This window comes from Limanda limanda, chromosome 2 (assembly GCF_963576545.1).
Source record: "Limanda limanda chromosome 2, fLimLim1.1, whole genome shotgun sequence".
Lineage (NCBI taxonomy): Eukaryota > Metazoa > Chordata > Actinopteri > Pleuronectiformes > Pleuronectidae > Limanda > Limanda limanda.
Genome location: NC_083637.1, coordinates 12,274,328 through 12,298,859, shown reverse-complemented (window position 1 = coordinate 12,298,859; position 24,532 = coordinate 12,274,328). Strand labels below are relative to the sequence as shown.

The window sequence follows — 24,532 nt, the reverse complement described above, 5'->3', positions numbered from 1 at the left end:
AAACCATGCTGAGAAAGGACATAGACTCTGGCACATTAGACCTCACATTGTGTTTGGCTCAGTTTTTATACTGGAGAAGTGATAAGAAACACACGCAGGCACTAAAGAATGATTTAAGGAGGTCAACATCAACAAAATGACTACAAGACATCCACACAAGTTTTCTTACCTAAGATCAAACCTGTTTTGACATATCTGGCCATGAAAGCAGCATGGCCCTCACCTACAATATGTACAAGAAAGTAGCCTTTGAACTGAGAACGCTGTACTTGACTTACTCTCACTAATAAAACCACAGACAAATGTTCGATCTAAGCCCTGTAAATCAGGGCGAGTGCTGATCAAAGCGAGGCAGTGAATCTTACATGGCACATCCTGCATTCCTCACTAAACACATTCACATGCTGCGCTCCAAACCGTAGCACTTGTTTGTTGACTCCCCCATTTGAAGCACTGGCCGTTTATCTGACCGATGCCTGAGTACACTTTCTAAACAGCAGAATGCTTGTTCTCAGTACAAACAGGAAGACTGGTAACACTCTGTGTGTGTTGTTTTTCAGAAGATTTTGTTTTTCGCCATCACTTACTGCAACAACAGTTTGAAGTATGTGGGACAACACTACTTGTGTCCTTTCATTTTGTCCTTGATAAGAACAGATGAGCCAAACTTTGCACGACTGAGATCACGGGGAACTAATGCTTCATCGCCTCCATTGGCTCCCATGTCTGGATAATGTGCCTGGAAAACCCCAACCATCTCCCTCCCTCTCTCTCTATCTCTGCGCTTTGTGCACGGTATTTTTATGCTGAAATGTTATATCGACCCAGGTTTGCTCAGTTGTAATTTGACTACACACAAACAGTTGAGGAACATGCTGGGAATATCAATGAAATACTGAGATAGGGTTTCTAGATCAGGTACGCAAGTCCCATCTTATGACCCTCTATTTATTATTTGATCTTTGATTTACCAATCAATCACACGCCAACTAACTCTGGTGCTAATTGACAGCCAGTACTGCAGGATTATCTAGTTTTGGATTTGAATGTTGAAGTGATGCTGCGGGGCTCTCGTATGACGAATAATCCAAGTATCAAGAGTTCAGAGGGTTGTGTGTTTTTTTCTTTTCAGGGCCGTAGAGAACAACATTGATCATGACAATAGTTTGTGTGTTAAGAGTTAGATTTTGAAGAGCGCCCCAATCCAGATTAGCACACCCTCTGTGTATTGTTTGCCCACTGCTTGGACCTGCTTACTAGGTTTATAATGTTTTATGTTAGCTGATCTGTTCTGTTCAAGTCTGTATTCTAGAAACACCAGCCAAAATCGAGTGAGAGTGTTAATTTGCCAAATGTTTCAGTTACTCCATATCCTGTAAACCTTTCCTTTTGAAATGCTAAAAGTGCTTGCACATTGAAACTACAAAACAAAAATATTGGCTAAGCAGTGATACAAGCATACACAAAAACAAAGTAACAGTCCTATCTTACCTTTCCTTGTACTAAGAACTATCTCTATGTTCCAACATATGAACAACAAGACGGTATTTGTGTGCACACATACTAATGCTAATTCAGGCATCACAGGCATCTTCTTCAGGCATGGGGGACAGTTTCAAACAAGTTTCACATGAATCCAAGATTTATATTGTTGGGTACCTTAAGAAGATAGGAGTACACCTATTTAAAAAACAAGCATACTCGAAGGTTTCTTTAGAAAGAGCCACATATACATTTGGTCAGTTGCCACAGAGTGAACCAGTTGCTTTTAGTCTCCTGGGGATTTTGGAACCCAAGGCAGTTTATTTCCAACTTTGCCCTGTTGTTGACTCAGGCTCCCACTGCCATCGCTTTAACCTCCTGTTATTCAAGATCTGTGGTGTGGCACAATTAAGTCTATTTTTCAGGCGTAACCACTTAATGATTATAGCGTTTTATAAAAATGTAGCATTTTATGTTGATTTTCTTAATGGTTTTGTGCAGGCTGTAGTGCAGCTGACCTTATTGTGTCTTGGAATAATTTTAAGGATTTTAAATAGCTAGCTCATAAAGTCTGCGAAATGTAGAAAACCCGAAAGGTCACGGATAAACATATGTTTGGCATGAAAATTAAGCATGATTACTAACTAACAACAGGCATCAAGTGCAGGCGTTCTTGCATTAGTTCCGTGTACGTAAATCAGAGCAACTTGACATGCTTTTTCTCCGTTGTCTTGCTCAACTTCCATTGTTCCAATCTGCACTCGCCAGGGTGGCATTTCTTTCGTAATTGCTTGTTTCAGTTGGCCTTTGTCTCCATGCTGTTTCCTGAAAAGAAAAGAAATGCGTGTACCGACAAACAACTACTTCCCTGTGGGATTCTCATAAATTCGAACACACTTTCGTCTGGCAGACGCAAAGCTCAAGGAAGCCAAAACAGATGTTCCCAGACTGAAAAAGCGAGAGAAGAGTCATGACCCCCAGAGCGAGTTGGAGATGATATTCAAGCAGGTGTAAATTACTTTATTATAAAGATTTAAATGCTGTCATGAGGAACAATATCGACTCCGAAACAAACTTTTCTCTGCACTGATGCTGCTCTGCTGAATTATCGCACAAGATTTGAGCTGATATCGAAGTTAGAGCTATAATAAGGTCTGGATGCATATGCTGTACATATATAAATAAACATTAGGCTGTACACATATTAAGATGAACTGTATACATAGGCAGACATTACCCATCAGAGTAGGCTGTTAGGCAGATGTGAGACCTCAGGAGAAAGAGAGGAGAAATTGTTTGAGCACATGTCTGATTCATAGCTTGAGCATGAAGTAATTGGATGTATAATTTGGATGAACTGCTTAATGTCCAGATGAACCGTCCATCTGAAACCTTTGAGCCGACCTACTAGACTAAAACTCATTGGCAGCATGCCACGTGTGTTTGTTCTTCTAATGTGTCCCACACGTTGCATGAAAGAGAGTTTGACTTCACAAGTGCAAAACCAGAAATCAATAAATACAAATACAGAAAATATGGAAAGGAAAGGGAAATGCTTGAGGTTTGGCACATCCAGCAGCATTCCCTTCTTTCTGCATCCCAACCTGCCAATGATGGAAAACTTTCTTTCTCCTCTAAAGTTGCATGGTACTCAACATGTCTCCCCAGTTAGATCCAGGTGGCAGATAAATAAACTAACCAATTTGAAATCGCAGCCACTATAACAAGGTCAGATCATATGTATAACACTTAACAGATTTAGCAATAATAAATGTCTGGTAATGAACATGTATAACATAAACACAACATAATACAAATTCCACAGCTTTGAAGACTGACCGAATCGGAAAATTATTTGGTCACCCATGGAGAACAGCCTGGAGACTTATGAGAACATGTGTCAACTACACAAACAAAGACAAACAGCATCAAGCATCAAACTGCTTTCTGACATGCACTGGACTCCTCCGTATTTTCTCCGGAGGAGGTGCATGTGTGAGCGCAAATGTCAGAGTTACACGCTCTGCAGTTTCTATGGACTTTATCCACCTGCTGTTCTACCATTAAGTACGTAAGAAATCCAGGAAAGTCGATGTGTGAACACAGCAGGGGATCCCCTGCTAGATTCACTGAGAGCGAGTAGACACAAAAATGAAAGAAATAACAAATATCTCCCGGTGAAAAAGTGCAGACACACGTAGAAGGCACCAACGAAGATGTCAAGAAAGTTTGTTGTGATAAGAGCTAAAAACGGTGTCAGGGTGCTTTCAACAAAATCACGTGATCTACGCTACAGACTACTATTCCTTTAATATTTCACTTTCAGCTGCACCCGGCTGCTCCACCTCCCGCCTGAATAATGCGGAGGATTTGTTGCTTTTGTGAACGAGTCTGTGCAGAAAACCTTCTTCTGCGTTGTGAAAAGGAAACTCTGTAAACTCCTTTTGAGCCAAATATCGGGATTTTACACGGAGGTCATGTCTGAAAACGGCTATATGGGGGTTTGAAAAATTCCGTTAACTGGCTTCTAACCTAATATGACTCCATTGGATTCAATGTGGTTGTGTGGATGTTTTATGTTAGGCCTTCACTGTGCAGATGTGCAGACTCGAGGGCAAAAACGTTTTAAAGCATTCACTCTAATAAAGCCTAATGTGAACAGACTTAAGATGTAAGCAAAAATCTATTTTCAAATTTTACTGTTTAATATATTTAATCTGCTTTATCAATATGTCAATGATAGGCAGGGAGTGGAAGTTTTTTTTTTTTAATCAGACAAATTGTTCAAAGTAGAATAGTTTTATTGTCAAGACCGGAACATTTCAGTCATTTTTTCAAGAAATGTTTGCATCAAAGTTATTTAGTCTTAATATAAGACAAGAAGCAACAACATGAAAGTGTTGGTCTATGTGGAAACTTTGCCCCAGAGAAAAAGTTACTGTCACTGTCAGTCTTTTGTAATCAAGCACCAGTCATTGTTTTCTTTTGAACAGTTATGAATTCAATGCCTTTTTAAAATTTGAATCATGCTTTGTTTACATTTCCTGTCAACGATTATTCTCTCTCTCTCTCTCTCTATAGATATATATGTATGCATATAAAGTCATTTTAAGGTTTTAGACAACTTTAAAAATTGGTCTAAGCATAAGACAAATCTAAATTGACCTTTCCGTGAAATGAAGGTGCAAAATGCAACAAAAAATAAACTTACATTTTGTAGCCCAGCACAAAGGGAAAAGCATGTCGGCTCCATAATCTGTTATTGGTTCAAGTTGATCCGACAAACCTAGAGATGGATGAGCATTAACAAATGGTCCACTGACTGAGAATTGAAGTATAATGTTGGTTAGAAAGATAAAGTCACAGTGGAAGTTGGGAAGATTTTAATACAGTACAAATATTGAATTGAGTGTTGCAGATGATAGAAACACTAGAAGGTAAAACATGATTAACGTACTACTTACTGTCAGAATTGACATAATCTTTCATGACTTCCCACAGTGAATGTCTCTATATGACATTTAGTTTTTGCTTATTGGATTGCTGTACACCTAATGTGGTATTTCCATTAAGTACTAATTCTACTGTTTAATAATAGGGGAGCAGAGATACTGAGAACTGACAGAAAGCAGTGGTGGAACAGGCAGGGGTCCAGCGACTGAGAGCTGGCAGAGGGATTTCATCTATTTGGATAACCTCTGTTGTATTAATGGATCTTTTCTTGGAGCATGTGCTGCTGGGAGAGGGAGGTCATGGAAAATAATGTCCGTGAACCTTGCTGCAATGATAAAACCAAAAGTTTGCCAACTCTAATGATTGTTTTACTCACAGCAGACTCTGAGATACAGGAGATAAACACAGCATGGAGCCCTTGGGCTGAGGCGTTATTCTATATCTCATATAGCTATGGCCGCTTCTATATATTTATAACAGCCCTCAACATACTTCATGTTCTCTGTGGTTGATAATAAATTGTGACCTTAAACGAAAAAAAGCAAAAGAGTTTTTGTTATTTAAACATAAGAAATGGTTTGTACCAAACATTTCAATTTCAAATGAACCATGACATTTCATTTAATTGTCGTGCTAATGAATCAATGATTAAACCTGCTGCTTCCAATGACAATGGAAAAACAAACTAAGGGATTTTACTCAGGTTCTGTGCTCAGGTGCAGTTCTAAGGTACTCATTCACATTTTATGCTTTATACGTGGTAACATTCATTCACTTCACTACATTAATTTGACAGATGAAGGAACTAACTTCTTTTTATATAAAGATCTTAGATAAAAACACATGGTCTGACCTTGTAAAGGGTTTATTTAACCAGGGACTTGCTTTTGCCCTTTAACAAAAAACAATGTCCACTAGGAAAGCCTCGACATATTTCTAATGTCCACAAGTTGAGACATTACCCTGTGAATGTTTCAGATGGTTTCATTTAAATAACTGTTTGGTTCACAAAGGAGGTACAACTGTCCATTATTTCACCAAAAAAACAAAATAGCTAAAAGTCTAAAATTTATGTAGCAGAACTTTGTTTTTCTACTTTCTTTCCACATTAATCATCCTGCAACCCCCAGATCGATCTTGACCCTCTGGAAGGGGGACGACTCTCAGTTGGAAACCACTGGACTAAACTATTGTATTGTATCTAAAGGAGTTGAAACTGAGTTTACCTCAGTCAGCTACAATCTTAATATTGATGAGTTAGTTGCAATTTAATTGATAACAAGCAGGGATCATTTTTCTGCTGAACAAACACTGATGCTTTAGTCCACTACTAGTACTTGTGTGAATACCATTTCAGATCAAACACTGTAAAATATATCATATGTGATTTATAAAATGTGAGTTAACAAAGAGTGACCTTGTCGATACAAGATCCAAATTAAATTGCACCAAATCCAAATTGCATTTAGATGCTACATGAAACCGCTGTATATTGTCTCCCGATTTCCTGCAGATCAAAATTACTTCTGCAATTGCTGCACAGTTAATAGTAAACTTTTGATTCCCATCCAAGCTCTGAAAAATAGAGCATGACCACCCTGTGACAGAAGGGCCAAGTATCCAACATCATATTTCCTGCCGTCTACTTTCTATATATTCTCAAGAATTTCTCCTCGGGACTATCTGTTCCTTTGGCTTTGCTCTGGATAAAAACATCTGATAAAAGCACAGGACTTTTGTACCACAATTAGAATCAAAATGATGACCATCATGAGCTTTAACATCACACACAGATGCAGGGGATCATGTGATGAAGCCATTCAGTCTGCTTGCATGAGAAGACTTTCCCTCTCTGCCACAGTAAATGATATGAGCCATACAAACCCAAATTACATTTATGATTTGCACGGTGCCAACACAGGCACAAAATCAAAGCCTTCCACTGAATCATTTTGCATATTTACATAGCTGGCAACTTCATGGGCAGTCAAACCTGTCTGTGCGAACTCCCTCAGTTGTATTTTCTGCTGACACACGCTGGAAAGTGCAGAGCCAGTGACAGTCGCTCGCTCATTAGCAGGTTCTTGGTGGAGACCCCAGAGCCTGTGGGTGGCCTGGAGCTGGAGAAAAGTGCTTTCTTTTCTGTATCTACCTCTACTTTCCATTGGAGACCTGAAGTCTCCAGTCACCCTGAATGTACCCTTTCGGTGTCTGTGAAGATAAAAAAAGGCATCCAATATTTCAGCCAATAGAAACCGTGTCCAAACAAAGGTAGGGTAGAGTCATTACTTTCGATCAAAAGCACATGTATAAAACGACTGGACACTTGCTGGATCGAAAACACGACCTTGTGAAGTGCAGAGCGCAGAGTGTGGTGCTGAATAATTATTGGAGCTTTCAGCTTTTTACTGTTAAGGAATGTGAGAAAATGATTGATTGTGTCTTTCATCGCCTCAAATTGAGAGGGGCAATGAAATATCCATCAAACCTGGGTGTATATTGTGGAAATGTTCCTTGTAATTTCTTTTAGATGAGATTGCTTCAGTTGTTTATAACAAGAAGAAGATGAAGACGAAAAACAGTCGATATTAGTATAAGTGCTTTTAACTTTAGGGGTACTTTTGAATATTGAACATCTGGTGAACACATTTACATAACAGGTCACTCCCGGACTTTTCCACATAGTCTGTAAAACGGGCTAATGACTGAAGGAAAAACTGAATATGTATTATTTCAGATTAACAGGGAGAAAACAAAGCAGCTGGTGTGCGAGTAGGATTTTCCTAAACAGATTGTTTCTCTGCTTTTTTAAGACAATGAGACGTAAACTCACTCAAAAGAGCTTTTTTTTAACAGGGCAGGGTTTGATCTCCTCTGACTGAGAAGATTTCTATAAAAAAGACACGTACAATATCTTATAAAGCCTGAAAACATCCAATGAATCTGTCCTATAGACATTTCATAGAACTCACACCCCGAAAAAATTCTTACTGAATGAATTGAGTTGAGCAAATCTACGTATACTTTCTGTGTTGCAATAAAAATGTGTGCTGACAGTAGGTCTGGGGAATTTACAAGACAACTCTTGTAAATCATAAATAATATTGCGGAAAATATATTGTAGCACTGTAACTCTAATGTCCCATAAACCAGACATCTGTTTCAAAGTAGCGGCATGGCACCACTGCTGAAAGAGTTGTCACTAGTTTTAATACTTTTCCTCATTTGTCTCATCTAGAGCAAGGGGAATAAAAATTTGAAAACTAAACTAACAAATCAATACATCAATTTAAGAAAAGTTAATTTTTTTAACACAACAAAAGACAATGGGAAGAACAATAGCAGCACTGTAATGATGCAGAGGTTCCTGGAAAATGTTCATCTCTGATAAATGGAAAAGACCTCGGACTCTTTTGGGAACAGACAAAAATACGTCCCATTCAAGTTGTTCAATATTGTTCCAAAAATAACGTATTGTTCACTAAGTGTTCTCTGGGAGAGCTTTCAGATGACGTTGCCAAACACGATGTTAAAAATAAAGACAGGGATGCATTTAACCCTTCATCAAGAATTCTCACATTTCTATTGCAGTGATATTCTATTTATGAGATTATATTATCGTCTTGACCTGAACTAAACACTGGACACTGTACATTCACTGCGAGAGGTTAGAATCCCATCTGCAACACATCAGGTTATAATGACTCTTATGGTTATAAGGGCTCTAATGTTAACAACTCTCGAATGCATTTTTATTGTCAAAATATCATTTCAGCTTGGTTTAGAGCTTATTGATATTTTTGCTTCAAACAAATATATTATTCAGTATATATGCAATGTGATTATGCTGGGTGTGTAGTAACTCTAATAGAACTGATGGTTTCACATTATTGGTCATCACTAATCTATAAGTGATGGTAACATGTGAAGAAAACTTATTGAATGTCTTAACATGGATGTGCATGATACAGGTTTCAAATGTTGTTTCTTTAATGTCTATGTTCAAGTAAATTAAACTTGTTTGGTGATGCCCTGTCCCATTAACCAGTAATTATTATAGTCCGATATTTAGATATCTTTTCATCATCTCCTGTCCTATATAGTAAAAACTCTACACAATTATCAACACAATGAGCAAAAACAAACTGCAACCAGTGTTACAAAATACATTCTTTTATTCATTCATCATTGTAAATACACAAAAAAAAAAATCATGGGAAGTATTCACACAAACAATATTTAGTGGGACATAATTCTTGAAACCATTTACACAAACTATTTTGGAAATGAATGTGCTTTTCATTGTCTAAAGGAACTCTCCTTTCAATGCATCAGTCAAAGCTACCCACGCCTTTACTCTCTATACACAGCTTTTATCATGACTACATTATTTTGAATCTGTCCGACTTGTCTTCCCTTTACTCTTCTCACCTAGATCATTTTTGCTGTAATGTTCAGGATTCATATTTTTATTATATGTACATGATATACATCGATTCTTAAATACATTTTCATTGTTTCCAATCTATTTACAATATAAGAGCTTATTGATATTTCAAATGGTTACAAAATATGTGGATTTGATGCTCAAACAACTCTAAAGCAAAAGGAGGCGAATGTGATATAATGTTGACTATGTAGGTAACGAGTGGTTGTTTGAAGGAGTGGTACCGACAGAAGCATTGCTTCACCTCCAGCTTAGTTTTTCCAACTGAACAGTATTGTAAGAAGAAAGAATGCAAGTCATATTTGAAAAAACAGAACAATACACAAAATGTTGATTCATCCTGTAATTCTCTATGAAAACGTCAGGTTTATGAAGCATGTTTGTAAATCGAATCAATCTGCACGTGTCCTTTCCTACTGGCTTTGTAAACGGAAAAAATTGCACTTCTATCGTATCCTTGAATCATGTGATTGGAAAAGCAGAACCATTCTCCGTCTGGTATCGGAACCACCGAGTCTGCAACAGAGCACTACCTCGGCGTAAACTGTTTTATCCCGCACAGTTGTATCACAATAGATTTCAGCTGTATCTGACGGATCAAAAGCGTTTTCCACAGCGGACACAGAACCTTATCGCTCTTCTTGTGGCTAGAATTCGGGGCGAGGAGCTAATGCTCCAGATGAAACCCATCACTGCGATGTAAATGTTCTTCCATTCTTCACACAAGTCAAGCCGGAGTGAACAGTGAATGCAATTAGTTCCTTATATGATATGACTGGTATTTATGGGGTCTGGACATTGTTACTAGTTGTGAGATTCTGAATGAGACAAAAGATTAAAAAAACTCAGATCCAGTAGTGAAACGCAGGATATGAACCGTCTAATTTAAACTTTAATCTTGGACTTTGGTAAAGAATGTACTGTGCCGTAAAAAATATGTCTTCTATGTAAATAGTCTACCTCTCTTATTGTTATAAGCTGAAGCTCGATGAAACTGCTACGTCTACTGCCTCCATCTTGAAACACCAGCTATCGCAGCATCTACTGGCTAACTCTGTGGCTCCCTGAATGTCAACGAGAATGTGTAGAAAGGTTTGTTGTAACTGTGAGCAAACACACCATGAGCTCATTGATCTCAATCTGTGAGGTGTGTGTCTGCGTGTGTGTGTGTGTGTGTGTGTGTGTGTGTGTGTGTGTGTGTGTGTGTGATGGTGCCTGTTTGTACCGTATGTGGTTACAAGGATGGAACACTCACAGCCGACACATTAAAGCATTCCCATTCACTCTGCGCTTGCTGAGTAGCGGGCTTGAACCCACACAGTCTGTTCTGTCTCTTGTTAGTCTCTGTCTTTTGCTCCTTTTCAATACAGCCACAACCCATCTTTTAAAAAAACTTTCCCTGGCAGATGGAGACGGAGACTTCTATGCCGACAGCAGCTGCCTCCGCTTCAGATCTTCTGGCACATGTGGAGCCTGGACTTGGACGAGGGGGTGGCGTCTTTCCACACCTTGCAGGAGAGGCCCTTGGCGCAGTCACAGCGCTGGAAGATCTCCAAGCCGTGAGCGCCTTTCTTCCTCTGCTTAGTGCACACCTCTCCCTGCATCAGCACCGGCTTGCAGATTTTGGTCCAGAAATGGCGGGCGCAGCAGTAGCCCTCCGAGCAGTCGGATGAGCGCAGGCAGGAGTCGCCCTCGTGCCCTGAGAGAAGGAACACAGGGAACCGCGCCGATCAGTGGTGAACCAAACAACATCAAATTCTGAACGGCGTACCAAGTTGGCAGAACTTGAAAAAACAAGGAAAGCAGAAACAAATGCTTCATCAGAGACATAAAAGACCCGCGTGTAATTTGAAACCATCCAGCATCTTGGAGTTTTAAAGAGTTTAAAGACAAAGAAATGTAAAATCATTGTTCATTTAGCTGTATCCATACGGACCCTTTCAAGTGGCCATGTCAGAAACATTGAGCTTTCATCATGAGTCAAGCAAACATGTTGCCTATCCTGTATATTAACTATTAATCCCATCTCGTGTAGGTCTGATGTTTTTGGCAGGAGGTTAGTATCACTTCAATAAGTTTGTAATTCATACAGTTTTTTTTTTCTTTCCTGTGACTTTTAAATATATGTCATCTCTTGCCAAAGGCTGCTTTATCATTTAAACCAGTCTTCCTGTATCCCTGACAGAACCGCAAGCCGCTGATTAGTTATTTCAATATGAAGCTCCGACCGTCAGCACGAGGGACGGCTGCTCGTCCACTGGTTTCAACACCACAGATTCTGCGGGTTTGAGACTTTTCTCAAGCAGCGACTTTGTGTCAGGCCATTATAGTGTAATAATGTTTAATGAAAGGGAGTGAGTCAAGCACAAGTGAAATAAACGGCCTTATTTATAGTAACTTAAAATGACACTGCTATTTTCACATTTATTTTAGTATTACAGCCTGCTGTCTTGAAAGTGCATTAGAGTCGAGTAATTTAAGAGTCTCGTTAAATCTATTACTTTATGGGCAGGTCCTCATATTACCTTAAATCAGCATAAGCAGGGGTCTCACTGCATTATTAGCTATAATCGTGCTAAATCTGCATTCTGTGGTTTTCACTTGTGTACCACACAATAGGTGCTGTCAGCGAAAGTGTTCGTACGGGCTTATGAAGGTGCAGAAACAGCAGGGGCATTGTGGTTTCTTCTGGGCTCGCCATGCTGCGCTCTGGGCTCACAGACACTGACATACGAGCAGAGAGGTAATTATCAACATAGTTTGTGGACTGGCGTCGCCCGTGAACTCTGTAGGACTGTGAACAACAGAAAGATTCAGCCACCCAGACCAGGTTCAGTGGGAATGAACGATGAAAGAAAAGACAACAGCAACAGTGTTAAGAGGGGGCGAGGATTCTTGTGGGCATGTTTTAAACATGACTTCAGGAACACACAGTCAAATCTTACCTTTGAGAGAATGCTTGGCTTGTGCTTTGCTGCTCTTCTTCCAGTTGTGGTCTTTAGTGGAGTGTTTGTAATTCTCGTCCAACGCTGAGATGTGAGGTGAGAGCACACTCTCTGAGATAGGGACACAAATATCTGCACACAAAGACAAGAGAAAATGGTTAAACAACAGAAACAGAAATATACTAACATGGACGTAAAACTAACCAAAACTGTGAATGTAGGTAACCTCCTGTCACTATGCAGCTACATCAGTTAAAAGCAATTTCAACTGAAGCTCTCTGGCCTCTGTAAGCAAACACATACATATTCATGACATTCACACTGTTTACTGCTGAGACAACATGCCAAAATGTGAGCACTGACTCCTAACCTCTGGGCATCTATTTAAAACAGTTCAGCCCTGGTTTCAAGGTTCTGTCTTAAAAGCATGTGTTCAGCATTATTTAAATGTATTGGCTCCTTCCCTCAAGTCTCTGGGCTAGATACTGTTTGTTCATTGACCTTGAACAAGTCACCTTTTTCCAGAAGATTTGCACGAGAGACGGAAAAATCACATTTCTGAGTTGCACCGTGCAGGCACAACATAACATAGGATCTAAGGGTGAGAAAAGTATGCATGCGTACGTGTGTGTTTGTGTGTGTGTGTGTGTGTGTTTGTGTGTGTTTGTCAGGTACGCACAGTTGCTGCAGCGGTTCCCCCGACAGCACATGGCGTCCCGATGGCAGCGCTTCTTCCTTCTGCGGCAGTTGAGGCAGCGGGAGGGAGCCTGTTGAGGGCTGTGACAGTAGCTGCCCACTGTGCACTCCTGGTCACTGCTGCACGGATACACCTGCTGACGATAACGTGCATTTACTCAATATGTGGAAAATACACCTTTGTTTTGCTTCTGGAAAGAAAGGATAGTACATTGCACATATTCATCTACACTTAGGTGAGGTTAGAGAGGATAGTTTCAGTGATATCAGACATTTATATCAAAATGTCTCTTCCCACATGGTCTTTAAACTGTTGCATCTAATCAGTATGTCATTATCTGGACCCATCACACCCATAGACGTATTGATCCTGCAGTTCACTGTCAGACTGTTCAACATCCAATGCCGCTAATCTCCTCTGTCTTAATGGGCAATTAGTTTGGTCCTGGGATTCACACAGTACATGAGAATCTCTCCCTTCCCACACTAGGACATCAATGTCCAGCCAAATATTTACCAAATGATCAGCTTGCTGTACTGTCGAAGCACTGCTGTGGAAGAGAAGAACACCCAGCACACATCAACTCACACAGACCAAACGCAATCACAGCATTTCATCTAATTGTTGCCCCACAGTTCAAATTGTAGCAAGCTGTTAACAAGCCAAATAAAATGCATTCCGGTTTATAGGTCCTTGGAGAGACTCTTAGCCCAGAAAACAACACTCAACCTGACTAATGGTTGTGCCCTCACATCGGCTCTTAAATTGGTCTTCAGTATCGCTCAGTTAAATTGTTGCGTAAAAATGTTGTTTGGACCAAAAACAAGACCAGAGAAAGACTCAATGCAGTTTTTCATGTTTGAGATTGTATAGGTTACTTTATCTGTTTTGTATTTTATATCAAAGAAATCCCTCTGAACAACAAATGTAAATAGATTTTGGGCACATACTGTACATCACTGCAAACATGTAGTAAATATAGATAAATGCAGCTGCTTAAAATAGATGTGTTTGCATGACGCTGATGAAAACCAGGCAAACTTTGTTTTTAATTAAAGGTTTTCCAACTGTCTTTGGAGAGCTGCCTGCATCATTGGTTCTGGATAGGGCATTACATTGTGTATGAGTTTCTCAATTGAAGTATGGGACATCAAAAACAAATGGCATTCCCCTCATTTCATTTTGTTGGCGGCAGCAGACTGTGCAGCACAAATATAAAAACCTCGGCATAGGAATCTGAGACATCTACGTGTCCAGATAAGAGAGAAGATATGACCACATGTTGTAGGTGTTAACATGTCTTGTGTGGTCATTATTTTGATTAGTCCCAGACAATAAAGCCAAAAATACTTAATTCTCTGTGTTCGGAAGCTAAATGACTCTGCAGACATAATTGAGGGGTAATTATTGCCCCTAATTATTCTCAATTCACCGTGATGTTCTTGTTTTTTATTCTAAAAGGTTGAGACATGTCCTCTATGTTCCAGCAAAACCTGCTCAAAGTCTGAGGGTCTTTTCCGTAAGTACCGTGAAATGATCAAACTAGGAAAAAAACACCACTTTACATAATAATCCCTCGTCCACAACAACGCGCAGAACAATTAAAGCCAAGCTCACTTTTTCCATAACAGATTTGTGCACCAATGGGACGTTTTACTGGAACTGCTGCCTTGATATAATTCCTTGCACATGCACAAGTCCCATCGCCATTAGTGTTGGAGCGGGAGCAAAGAAGCTCACCATAAATTGTGTCACAAATCAAATGAACTGCCCAGACAAGTGAATTAAAGCTGTGAATTCGCACTGAACTAATCAACAGTGAGGGACATTCTGAGCCGCGGAGGGGAAGCACCAGTATTCTGGTTCGGGTCACAGTAGAGGTCAGGAAACTTTGTTCTTCCAGCTGCTGGAATATATTTATCTTATTTTAAACCCCTCTGTTTGATTCCAGAGCGTCATGGCTGGAATGGGTGGACTGAGCTGTCAGACATTTGAACAACTCGACACCAAATCATATATGCAGATCTGTAGGAGAAATGTGCAGGATATGGATTCTAATTGTGTAAATCATGTCCACTGTGGACTGACATTAGAACAACATATTTAGCTGGCACACCACCACAGGCACCACAACCACACTGAGCTGGCCCGGCACTGACAGAGCAGATTTAGTGTGGTTTACCACTGACAAACATGGAACAATAAACATATGAATGGATATGAAAGAGGTTTAAATCAGAGTAAAGTCTTTACAGCCACGATAAATAGCAAACTCCATTCGGGGTATTATGGTCAGCTGAGCAGGCCCAAAAACACAGGCGTCACCCCAAACGTGAATGTACACCACATGTGTTTAAATCAGCTCTCGGATATCGCGTATCACATTAGAAGTTGTTGCTCGATGTCCCTGCGCCTCAGAAAGCGAACAAGATTAGACTTGTTGGAGGGATGCCACTTTCTCAGGCTGGAAACACATGGAGGCAATGAGAAATTAGCAAGAATATTAACCTGAATGTTCATCCATCATTGTGTCCGGTTCCCATGATCCAGATGCGTAATGTGTTGATGAAAGTAATGAAATCTTGATTATTATTTTTTTTTATGCGCTCTAAATATTGCTTAATTACGACTTTGTTAAAAATAGAGTTCCCAGAAAATCTACTGGCCTTGTTTTATAGGGGAAAGTCATTATGATGACTTCAGGTGAGCCTGGAAAAACACTTGCATGGTGTCTTTTGTGGTTCTGTAGCAACTTTGTTGAAGTCTTTGAAAAATAATCTTGGTTATGTCATCAGCGCTATCTCAGCTTAAACAAGAGACTAAACAAAAGACGTTTGACAGACATGGGTGTGTTGACCAGGCAGGTAGGATCTAATAAAGATGCTATCAAGTTTATGGGAAGTGCAGTATCCAACTTCATGGAATCACAATCCTAAAATCCAAGCTTTTCTTTGAGAGAAGAAAAGGTTTAACATTTTGGGGTAATCTTATCTCTTATTTGCTTACTTGCAGAGACTTAAATGATGTACGTGAATCCAGGAAAACTGGAGCCAGGAAGGATTATTATAGCTTAGCATCACAACTGGAAACAGGGGGGAGGGGTTAGCCTCTCTAAAGTAAAAATAAAATCTGCTGTCCAGCACCTCTGAATCTCACTGATTAATGCAATGCTTCTCATTTTTTGTCAATTCTGAAATAAACAGAAACATAAGAGCTACAAATGACAGTAAATCTAAGGGATTTGGATGGTGTTAGTATTTATTGAAGATCAATTGATTTGTCTTAGCCGTCTGGGACTGTGTGAAAACTCCCTGAAAGAACACTTTCATTTTTACATTTATATGTGTTTAAAAAGGGGCCGAAATGAAAAAGAATAAAGGAGCTTTTCTGAGGTTTGCCCCAGTTTCTTATCTAAGCCAATCTAATCGCCTCTAGGTGACACACGCACACAAACAAACACACAAACACACACACACACACACACATAAATTAGATTAGTATTAATGATTTCATCTATTCAATCTAATAAACATTTTCGCCAACATGTCTTCGTGCTGCTCTAGCTCAAAATCCAGATAACAGATGTCACCCCACCCCTTCAAAGTTCCACGTAAACTTTTTTGCACCTGCATCCACTTCTCTATCAGGAAAAAATCTACATTGCCATGAAGTGTTGTTGAAATCACAGCTACGTAGTAAAAACTGTAGGAAATAGACTGTCGAGAAGTTCAAGACAACAGCAGCAGTTTTTTGCCGTTATCTGATTATGATGACAAATGGCACCGGCCACGCGCAGTAGTACTTCACACTAGCTGCTTTGATTCCTATCTGTCTTTCTGGATGGCAGATTTGGATCAATTACAGCGGGTGGGTGGAGGGGGGTTGTGTAGAAAAAGAGGGTTGGGGCTCACCTCCTCCATCATGGCTCAAACCACGAGACAGCCCTTTGAAACCCAATGATACAAGGCTGACCCCAAATCGCGGCGGATAATATCGACTTATCTTGTGTTTTAAAATGGCTCATTCGCAACTTCTGAGAGACAGGGCTTCATTTGGATGCATCTCATTCATCTCCTATCTTTTTTCTGTTGCTCCCTTATTTTTCCCCAGACAGCTTTTGCACATAAAAGCACAGCTTTGAATCCTGCGCAGGAAGTGGGCTGAGGACTGTGTACTCGACAGCCTCTCTTGGTATGCTGGTGAGACGATAAAGGACGAGACAGACAGAGAGTCAAAAGGGAAGCCCCTGGCCCTGTCTCGTGCTGCCTCCGTGCTGGTAAAACACCGTGACTTTGATGAGGAAACTTAAATGTGCGGGAGCAACAATCTACAAGGGATTTACTACAGGATATACAGGGCTTTAAACCATCCATCCTGGTTGCAGGATCCCTTATTTACCTTCTATTTACCTCATTCCAAAGCGCTGATATAATTCGATGGAAGTGCCCTGTAATGCATAAAAATAACACTAACAATGTCTCCTCTGCTTAGTGCGAGGGATTAAAATTTAGAGAGAGAATGAAAATATTTTCGGAAAGTAAGGAGGATTGAAACTTTTGTTTAAAAAAATGAGACTCTTTCCTGCGTTACGCATTTTTTCTTGAGGTGCAAAGGACAATAACATGATATAAAAGAGTGACCAATTCTAGGCAGAAGTTCAAAGTGGATGGATGGGTCAACAAAATATCAGATTTGAGTGCAGAAGATGACTATTTGTTTCCCGTTTCCAACAAAAAGTAAACTTGTTTAGTTTTACATAACCATAACCATTCCCTAACTTTAACTGAGTGTACTGTTTATTATTGTAACTTTGATTACACATGCCCCTTAACCCTGACAATGTAGTCATGTTAACCCAGGGGTGGGGAACAGTCAGCTCAGAGCAGTCGGGAGGAAAGAAAGTTGTGTTAGAAAATGGAAAAACATTTAATTTTTTGTCGAAGTAACAGAAAAGCCTGTGTGCCAAATTTTGGGGGATGCGCTCACACCGATAAAAAACGGCCAATCACAAGCATCATTACAGCTGGAAACACACAAAACTGGATGGGTTGCGAGGACAAATACGCTTGGATGAAGTTAACGCTCATTAGCGGAGTTCGCATGCCCAACAAGCAGCTTTCACAAGACCACATCCTGAGAGAGATGATGTTGTGCAGGCAAGTTCTACAATGAGCTTAGACGCGAAAGCTTCGTTCAGAGGGTGAATTTATAAATTGCCTGATTGCCGCTGTGGAGCTGCTAGCGATGGACAAAATTGTTCCAAAGTGTCCGATTTTGTCAGAGAACCTTCGCTGAGCAGATAAATGACATAGCACTTATACTGACAAAATGGACACCAAAAGAAATCTCCAATTTTGCTTTTACCTGTGAGGCAACTGCAGACATGATAAACACTGACCCACAAGCTCTTTTGTGTGTGGAATCTATGCCGGGTTTGGTACGAGTGAGTACTTTCCAAGCCGGATACCTGATACTACCAATGGTGAGGCTAAAACTAGTTGAGAGTACCATCAGCATCATCATCCTCACTACCATCACACATCAGACTCTTCAACAAAGAAGTAGCATCGTTGTACATTTCTATAATATGTGTTCAAATAGTTATTACGGCCTGTGAAGGATACTATAAAAACTTGGCCGTTGATAGGAAGACGGTTCCCTATCTCTGTTGTAGTTGGCATGAACAAACAATATGAGTGAGTGGAATATTTACAATTTGGAGGGTATTTCAACCTAATTGCTGGAGGGAATTTCTGGTGTGGGCCACCAATGCACATATGAATCAACAAAAAATACTTCCCTACTCTTCTAAATGATAGTGTGCCCCAACCCCCTTTTCCTGCCCCCCTCTCCAACCCAACTAACTTCCATTCAGTCAACATGGAGGGACACTACCTGAGTATTATGATAGATCAGTAAATATATGCTGGTATTTCATTGATGTTGATTGAAAAGCTAAAGTAAAGGACTTATTAAACATTTGATACACATCCCACCTCTTAGAACTCGGTGATCGCACTTGACCCTAAAGCTTGAGATCAAGCACATAAGCTGAAACTGTGAATGGTGTTAATGAGTGGCAGGGGCCTTGCAGAGTCAAATAAACGATGTCACTGAGTAAACAAACTTCATATGCCCTGAAAGCACAGACAGCCGGTATCAGATAACATAGGGATGGCTGCGCACAAGTCACTCTTACAAACCATGTCTTTAAACACAACTTGGCGTCTTTCATCACTCAAAACACATGTGTTTATGGGCATGTCCCTTTGAGCGCTATAAACCCATGTCTCCAAAAAATAGACCTTCTTTAAGTTAAGTATACATTCTGGGTTGATCTTATTCATCGGACATGAAAAAAGGCACACATGACTGCGCTCTTCAAAGACTATGTGAAGAAAGGGGGGGACGCTCTTGATGGTGTGCCGCTCTAAAAGGTGTAATCCTGTGGAATGAGAGGTGGAATGGGTCTCCTCTCTCATTAAGAAGGCCAATTACAGTAAAAAAAGAGGTCAAAATGGGAGACTCCTAATGGCTCCAGTGCACAGCCTTCACGGTGCCCAAGGGAGCCACAGACTGGAAAGGCCACAGGACAGAAGACTGGAGCACGAATATCCGCCGGGCACTAACAAGCGGTCACACCTCTCTCTGCCTTCTCGCTCTCTTTCTCAGCTCATTAGGATCACCCAACAGCTATTTTAAGCCGGAGAGGAGACAGGCAGGGCTGAGACAGAGAGAGGTAAAAGACGTGGCTGTACTTTTACAGGCCGAGCCCTCAGAGATCGCTTGTTAAAGTGATCTCTCTGTGTGGATTTAAATAAAGCAACCAGTTAAGTCTGGCCGACCGACTGCTGGTGTTTTACAGACATGTCCTGCATGAATGCAGCCACACTGTCGGTTCCCTTGTGGGTTCAGAGGTTAGAGTGGTGAGCGCTGCCTGCCCGGCGCTATCCATTTCTGTTGGTTCCCTTCCAAGAAGCCAACAGTGCCACCCACGAGCGGCGGCTGTCAAGGTCTTAGAGGTTTTGGGTTTTGTCGGTTTTACTCGCAGTCAAGCTGACGTGCAAAGGGTCGGACAACGAGAAAACACTCTGACTCCGGGGCAGCCAAAACCTGACCCCGGCTTGACAGTGATTGATATGACTCTTATCTCCAAACGCTGTCAGCAGCTAGAGGAAATAAAAACGCATTAGGCTGTCGAATGCTGCTTCGACAAGAGTTCCTAATGCGGTGAATAAAATACCAAATTACACCCTTGTTTCCTGCTGCAGCGGCTTGTAGCCCCAGGGTGGCTGGAATATCTCGCTTGATAATTTGCTGAATTACAAAGTTCAGAGATTTTTTTGACCTTATCTGATTCATTCGATTTTCAGGCCTCACAAACAGCTGCTTCACATCATGCAAACAATGTATTTTCTTGTGTTTCACTGCGGATTGAAGAGATGAGAGCAGGTTTTGAAAGGGGAGTATTTAAAAATTAGGCATGGTGATGAACTATGGAGATCCCTGATCACATAAATAGCAACCTCACAATCGTTTACATCCTGAACGCTGTGCAAACTCCGTGGAGGTATATAATCTGGCAACAATTTCACACCAGCTGGAACAAAAATCAACAGCATGACAAGTTGACCATAAATCTACTTGTGGGATTTTGGCATTGAGGTTTCCCATAATGCAGATGCAGAGAAATGCAGAGAAACTTGAGTTGGTGCATGCACATTTTCCAAAGTTAAACCCAAGCCTTAATCAACAGTAATTAATTTCTCTAATGTAGAGGGAGGTTGAAATATTTTTGAGGGTACCTAGTGTGAACCACTTTAGAAAGAGAATTACTCAGTAATGTGTTGTTTTGTGTAAACCAGGGCTGTATTTCGCTGATTAGTGTCCATGTAATCGCTCGTAAACTAAATCAGTGCCCCACGTTGCCATAACAACCTCATGAGGAGAGCAGGCGTTTCATCTATGATTTGTTCTGTTCGTTTACAGCGAGGGTCAGTAAAGTTATCCTGCCAGAGTCGAGCCGCAAATCAGGCCAAGGCAGAGCTGCGGCTGTGACTTGACAATCCTGGAAAACCTTCTAACTTCCAGAACACACACACACACACACAGACACACACACAGAGACACACACATGTACATACACACATACAGTGTACCCCCTCTTGCCATAAATGCAATTAACCGCCTAATTTGGACACACAGAACCATATACACCATGACATTTACTTTAATAACAGTACGGTGGTCTCTGCACTCATATATCGTTTTCCCTCAGTCCACCCGTCCAAACCACTCCAGATTATTGGGATGGCAAAGATGTAAGCAGGCGTTCAAATTGAGGTCTGGCACTGCCGCTTGAGGTTGGGTCTCTGCACTCCATAGAGGACAGGAGAGAGAGTGAGTGGCTTTTCCATAATTGACTTCTGTCTGAGCTGGATGTCAGAGCGCCGCTCCCAGCACAACGCTCTTCACAGATATTCAACACGATCACATATGTTGGTCACGGCCAAATGTAAACACTGTGTTCAAAGACAAATGCTTGAAAGGTAAGGTCAAGCAGACAGAGCTGTTGCGGTGAGCTGATGCACTGGGTGTCTGGTGCAGAAAGGGGGGGGGGGCAGTGCCATCTGCTGCTCAGAAAGAAGCTGAGACCTCAACAGCATCTCTCTGGTCACAATATTAATACTAATACATGTTTGATGAGAGTGTACTTTTAGTGGTAGTTTTTTGGTAGAAGTCAGGTTGTTGTTTGACTGATATGTCATATGATATGTTACCCACATTTATATCAGTTTTAAAACCCCTCTCATAAACTTAACTAAAACTTCTTTAACATTACATGGAGAACTTTGATCTACCAGCAAAGCGATGAATGCCCCAAGATAATCACTTGACTCATAATGTTCACAACTTTTTTTTTCTTTCACCGAAAGGAAAAGCTGCCAAACCTTTAATATTTCGCGATCCTGCGTCAAACTACCGTAATTTGGCACTTTGTTGAAACAGCAGGACTTGATAACTCTTTGAGTGGGTATTAAGTGGCTGGTTGGTAAGAGTATCCCTCAGAGGCCCCACAGTAAGAATCTCATAATCCCAGCAAGCGTCTGGACCACTTTAATGACACTAAGACCCAGACAGAAAATTACCCCAAGTGTTAACTTTTTCTCACATTTCGCATTAATGATTTACTGTGGAAGTGCGAGGCACCCGACGGTGGCGTCAGGTCTGAAAGGCAATTAGGGTTTATGAGGGGGTCCGATCCCTGCAATTTCCAATAACGATTCACACATGAGACTTTTTTTTTTTAACAACATAGGGCTATTTTACGCGTTCACCTCCAGAAACTCCAGGGGCACACTTTTCGAGACCGCACAATTACGCACGCTTGTGAGCATCAATGGCGCACTCATAATCGAATTTAAATTGAGAAAACTGACACTCTCTTCTCTTCATGTTTATTGAAATTAATAATCACTCCATGTGGAATCATTACGGCTAATAATATTCCACTGAGTGCACCCCACTTTCTCAAATACTCACATTTAAGGCTGTGCGTAAATGTTGTTTTAGACGCTCCATTTATAATTTAAGTGCTCTGAGAAGAAGGAGAATTCACATTACCTGCGTGAGGATGTGATGTTTCTTCGTGATCCCGATGTGCACAGTGGAGGACCGGTTCGTAGCGGTCGTGGGTGCCTCGTCCACCGAACCCGGCTTGATGGAGTTCGCCTTCGGGCGCGTCTCTGATACCTGGGACGTCCCGGTCCTCAGCGCAGCGACGAGAAACATCACAACACAGCATCTATTCCATGCAGAGACGAGCATCCTCGATAAAAAATAATATTTATACTGCGATACCGAAAAATATATATAGAATTGCTTGAAAAGCCGGATTTTTGTGGCACAAAAAAAAAGTTTCTCAATGACAAGTGTGCGACCTTGCAGTGTCCATGCGTCACTCTTCCCCAGACTCCAAAACTCGAGTAGTATAGTGATGAGGCAAACTTTTCGTTCCTGGGAATCAGATATTGAGAAGAATGACTGCCATCGACATCGTTATCTGGAGACAGAGAGCCCAGTGTGTGGCAGGGACGCAGTGAATCAGAGAATCTGTTAAAATGCTGATGCTCTGAGGGTCAGAAGGAGACTTGACATGCGGGTTCCTCTCTGTCTCTGTCTGTGACTGAGCCCTTGGTCCTGCAGCCGGATGCTTTGTGATCTCGGATACTTTCTTTTTATAGGACTGTAATGAGTTTGCTTCCTCCGCCCCTATTCACCACTGACAAAGCATGAATATGATCTGTGCGCAGCACCGCTGCTTGCATTGTCGTCTCACACCGGCAACAGGAGCCCCGTTGGGAAAACCTTATTAAATTATACACTGTGTGTTTTAACTGGGCGCTTGACCCTTTTTACAGCGAGGCGGTTGGGCGCATATAGGAAATAAGGGGGTGGGGTGGGGGGGACTCTAACGGGGGTTTGTAGGTAACGTGGACGATTTTTCCACAATCACAAGAAATAATATGTGTCCTTATGCGTAAACATGTAAAATCCATCACATCTGAAACCAAAAAGCGCTTCTTTATTCTACCTGAGGTTAGATCTGTGATGCTCTAACCGATGTGAGATGCAAATACGCAGGATACTCCCAGATTCAGGGTCTATTTAAGCAGCATTCCAGAATAACTTAGAATAAAAAACTGTATTTGATAATCACTGTTTTCTTTCTTTGGGTAAAAAAGGCATCCCTCATGATGCCAGGGATAACAATGGTGATTAAGGTTTGTGATAGACGCATTATAGAGGCTCCTTTGTTTGATTGTATCAGGATGAGTTATATTCATGTTGGTTGGATGAAGTGGAGGCACAATGAAGTCTTTCATTTTCAGATAGGTAAAGCCCATGAATTTTGGATGAATGATGTGTTTAGTACAGGGACACTAGTGCTGCCAGGAGATGGGGATGTTATCAGTTTTACAACTCCAGATCTGTTTAAATGTGTCTTTCACTGTTGGTTATTGCTGTAGATATTTATAAAACATCTCATCTCTTAACCATGATTCATATGCTCCCTAGAAATCAAAATGTGATGCAGATATAGAGAGCGTGGTGCACTTTAAAAAAGCAGAAAATCTTGTCAAAGTGAAAAAAATGAAGCAGCCAGTCAACAAAACCATCTTTTCCCACAATGGCTTTATGACTCTACGCCTCAGTGCTTCAGTTTTCACACAACTTGGAAGCACCTATTCAAAGCTGGAAGCCGGGATGAAACCAATATACCGGTAAAGGCTTCTGACCTCAAAAGCGATCCATCACAGGCTCCAATTCAAAGTGTCAAGTTCTTTTGTCTGGGACAATGGACAACCAACTGAACTGGGGAGTGGGAGGAAGTATTGGACTTGTTTGATGTAACTGTAGATGCTTAGAGGTGATACTACCTCTGTCACCTGAGTGCACAGTGATTTACTTTGAAAGACTGGCAGCAGACAGTTGTTTTCAGCAGAT

General features: G+C 40.9%; 1 protein-coding gene across 1 annotated transcript; it reads right to left on the bottom strand.

The window, feature by feature from the left end:
* Positions 1–10,830: 10,830 nt before the first annotated feature.
* Positions 10,831–22,852, bottom strand: dkk2 (dickkopf WNT signaling pathway inhibitor 2). Its single transcript, XM_061066713.1, has 4 exons — positions 22,649–22,852; positions 13,007–13,160; positions 12,328–12,459; positions 10,831–11,081 (listed from the first exon to the last, which is right to left on the bottom strand). The coding sequence occupies exons 1-4, from the start codon at positions 22,850–22,852 to the stop codon at positions 10,831–10,833; spliced, it is 741 nt and encodes a 246-aa protein (XP_060922696.1).
* Positions 22,853–24,532: the final 1,680 nt, after the last annotated feature.

Excerpts from the sequence above, each read along its gene's own strand:
- dkk2 (XM_061066713.1), bottom strand. The coding sequence starts at position 22,852 with ATGCTCGTCTCTGCATGGAATAGATGCTGTGTTGTGATGTTTCTCGTC. Across the intron at positions 13,161-22,648 it reads AACATCACATCCTCACGCAG|CAGGTGTATCCGTGCAGCAG; the intron begins GTAATGTGAATT and ends CGTTATCGTCAG. Across the intron at positions 11,082-12,327 it reads AGCCAAGCATTCTCTCAAAG|GGCACGAGGGCGACTCCTGC; the intron begins GTAAGATTTGAC and ends TCCTTCTCTCAG.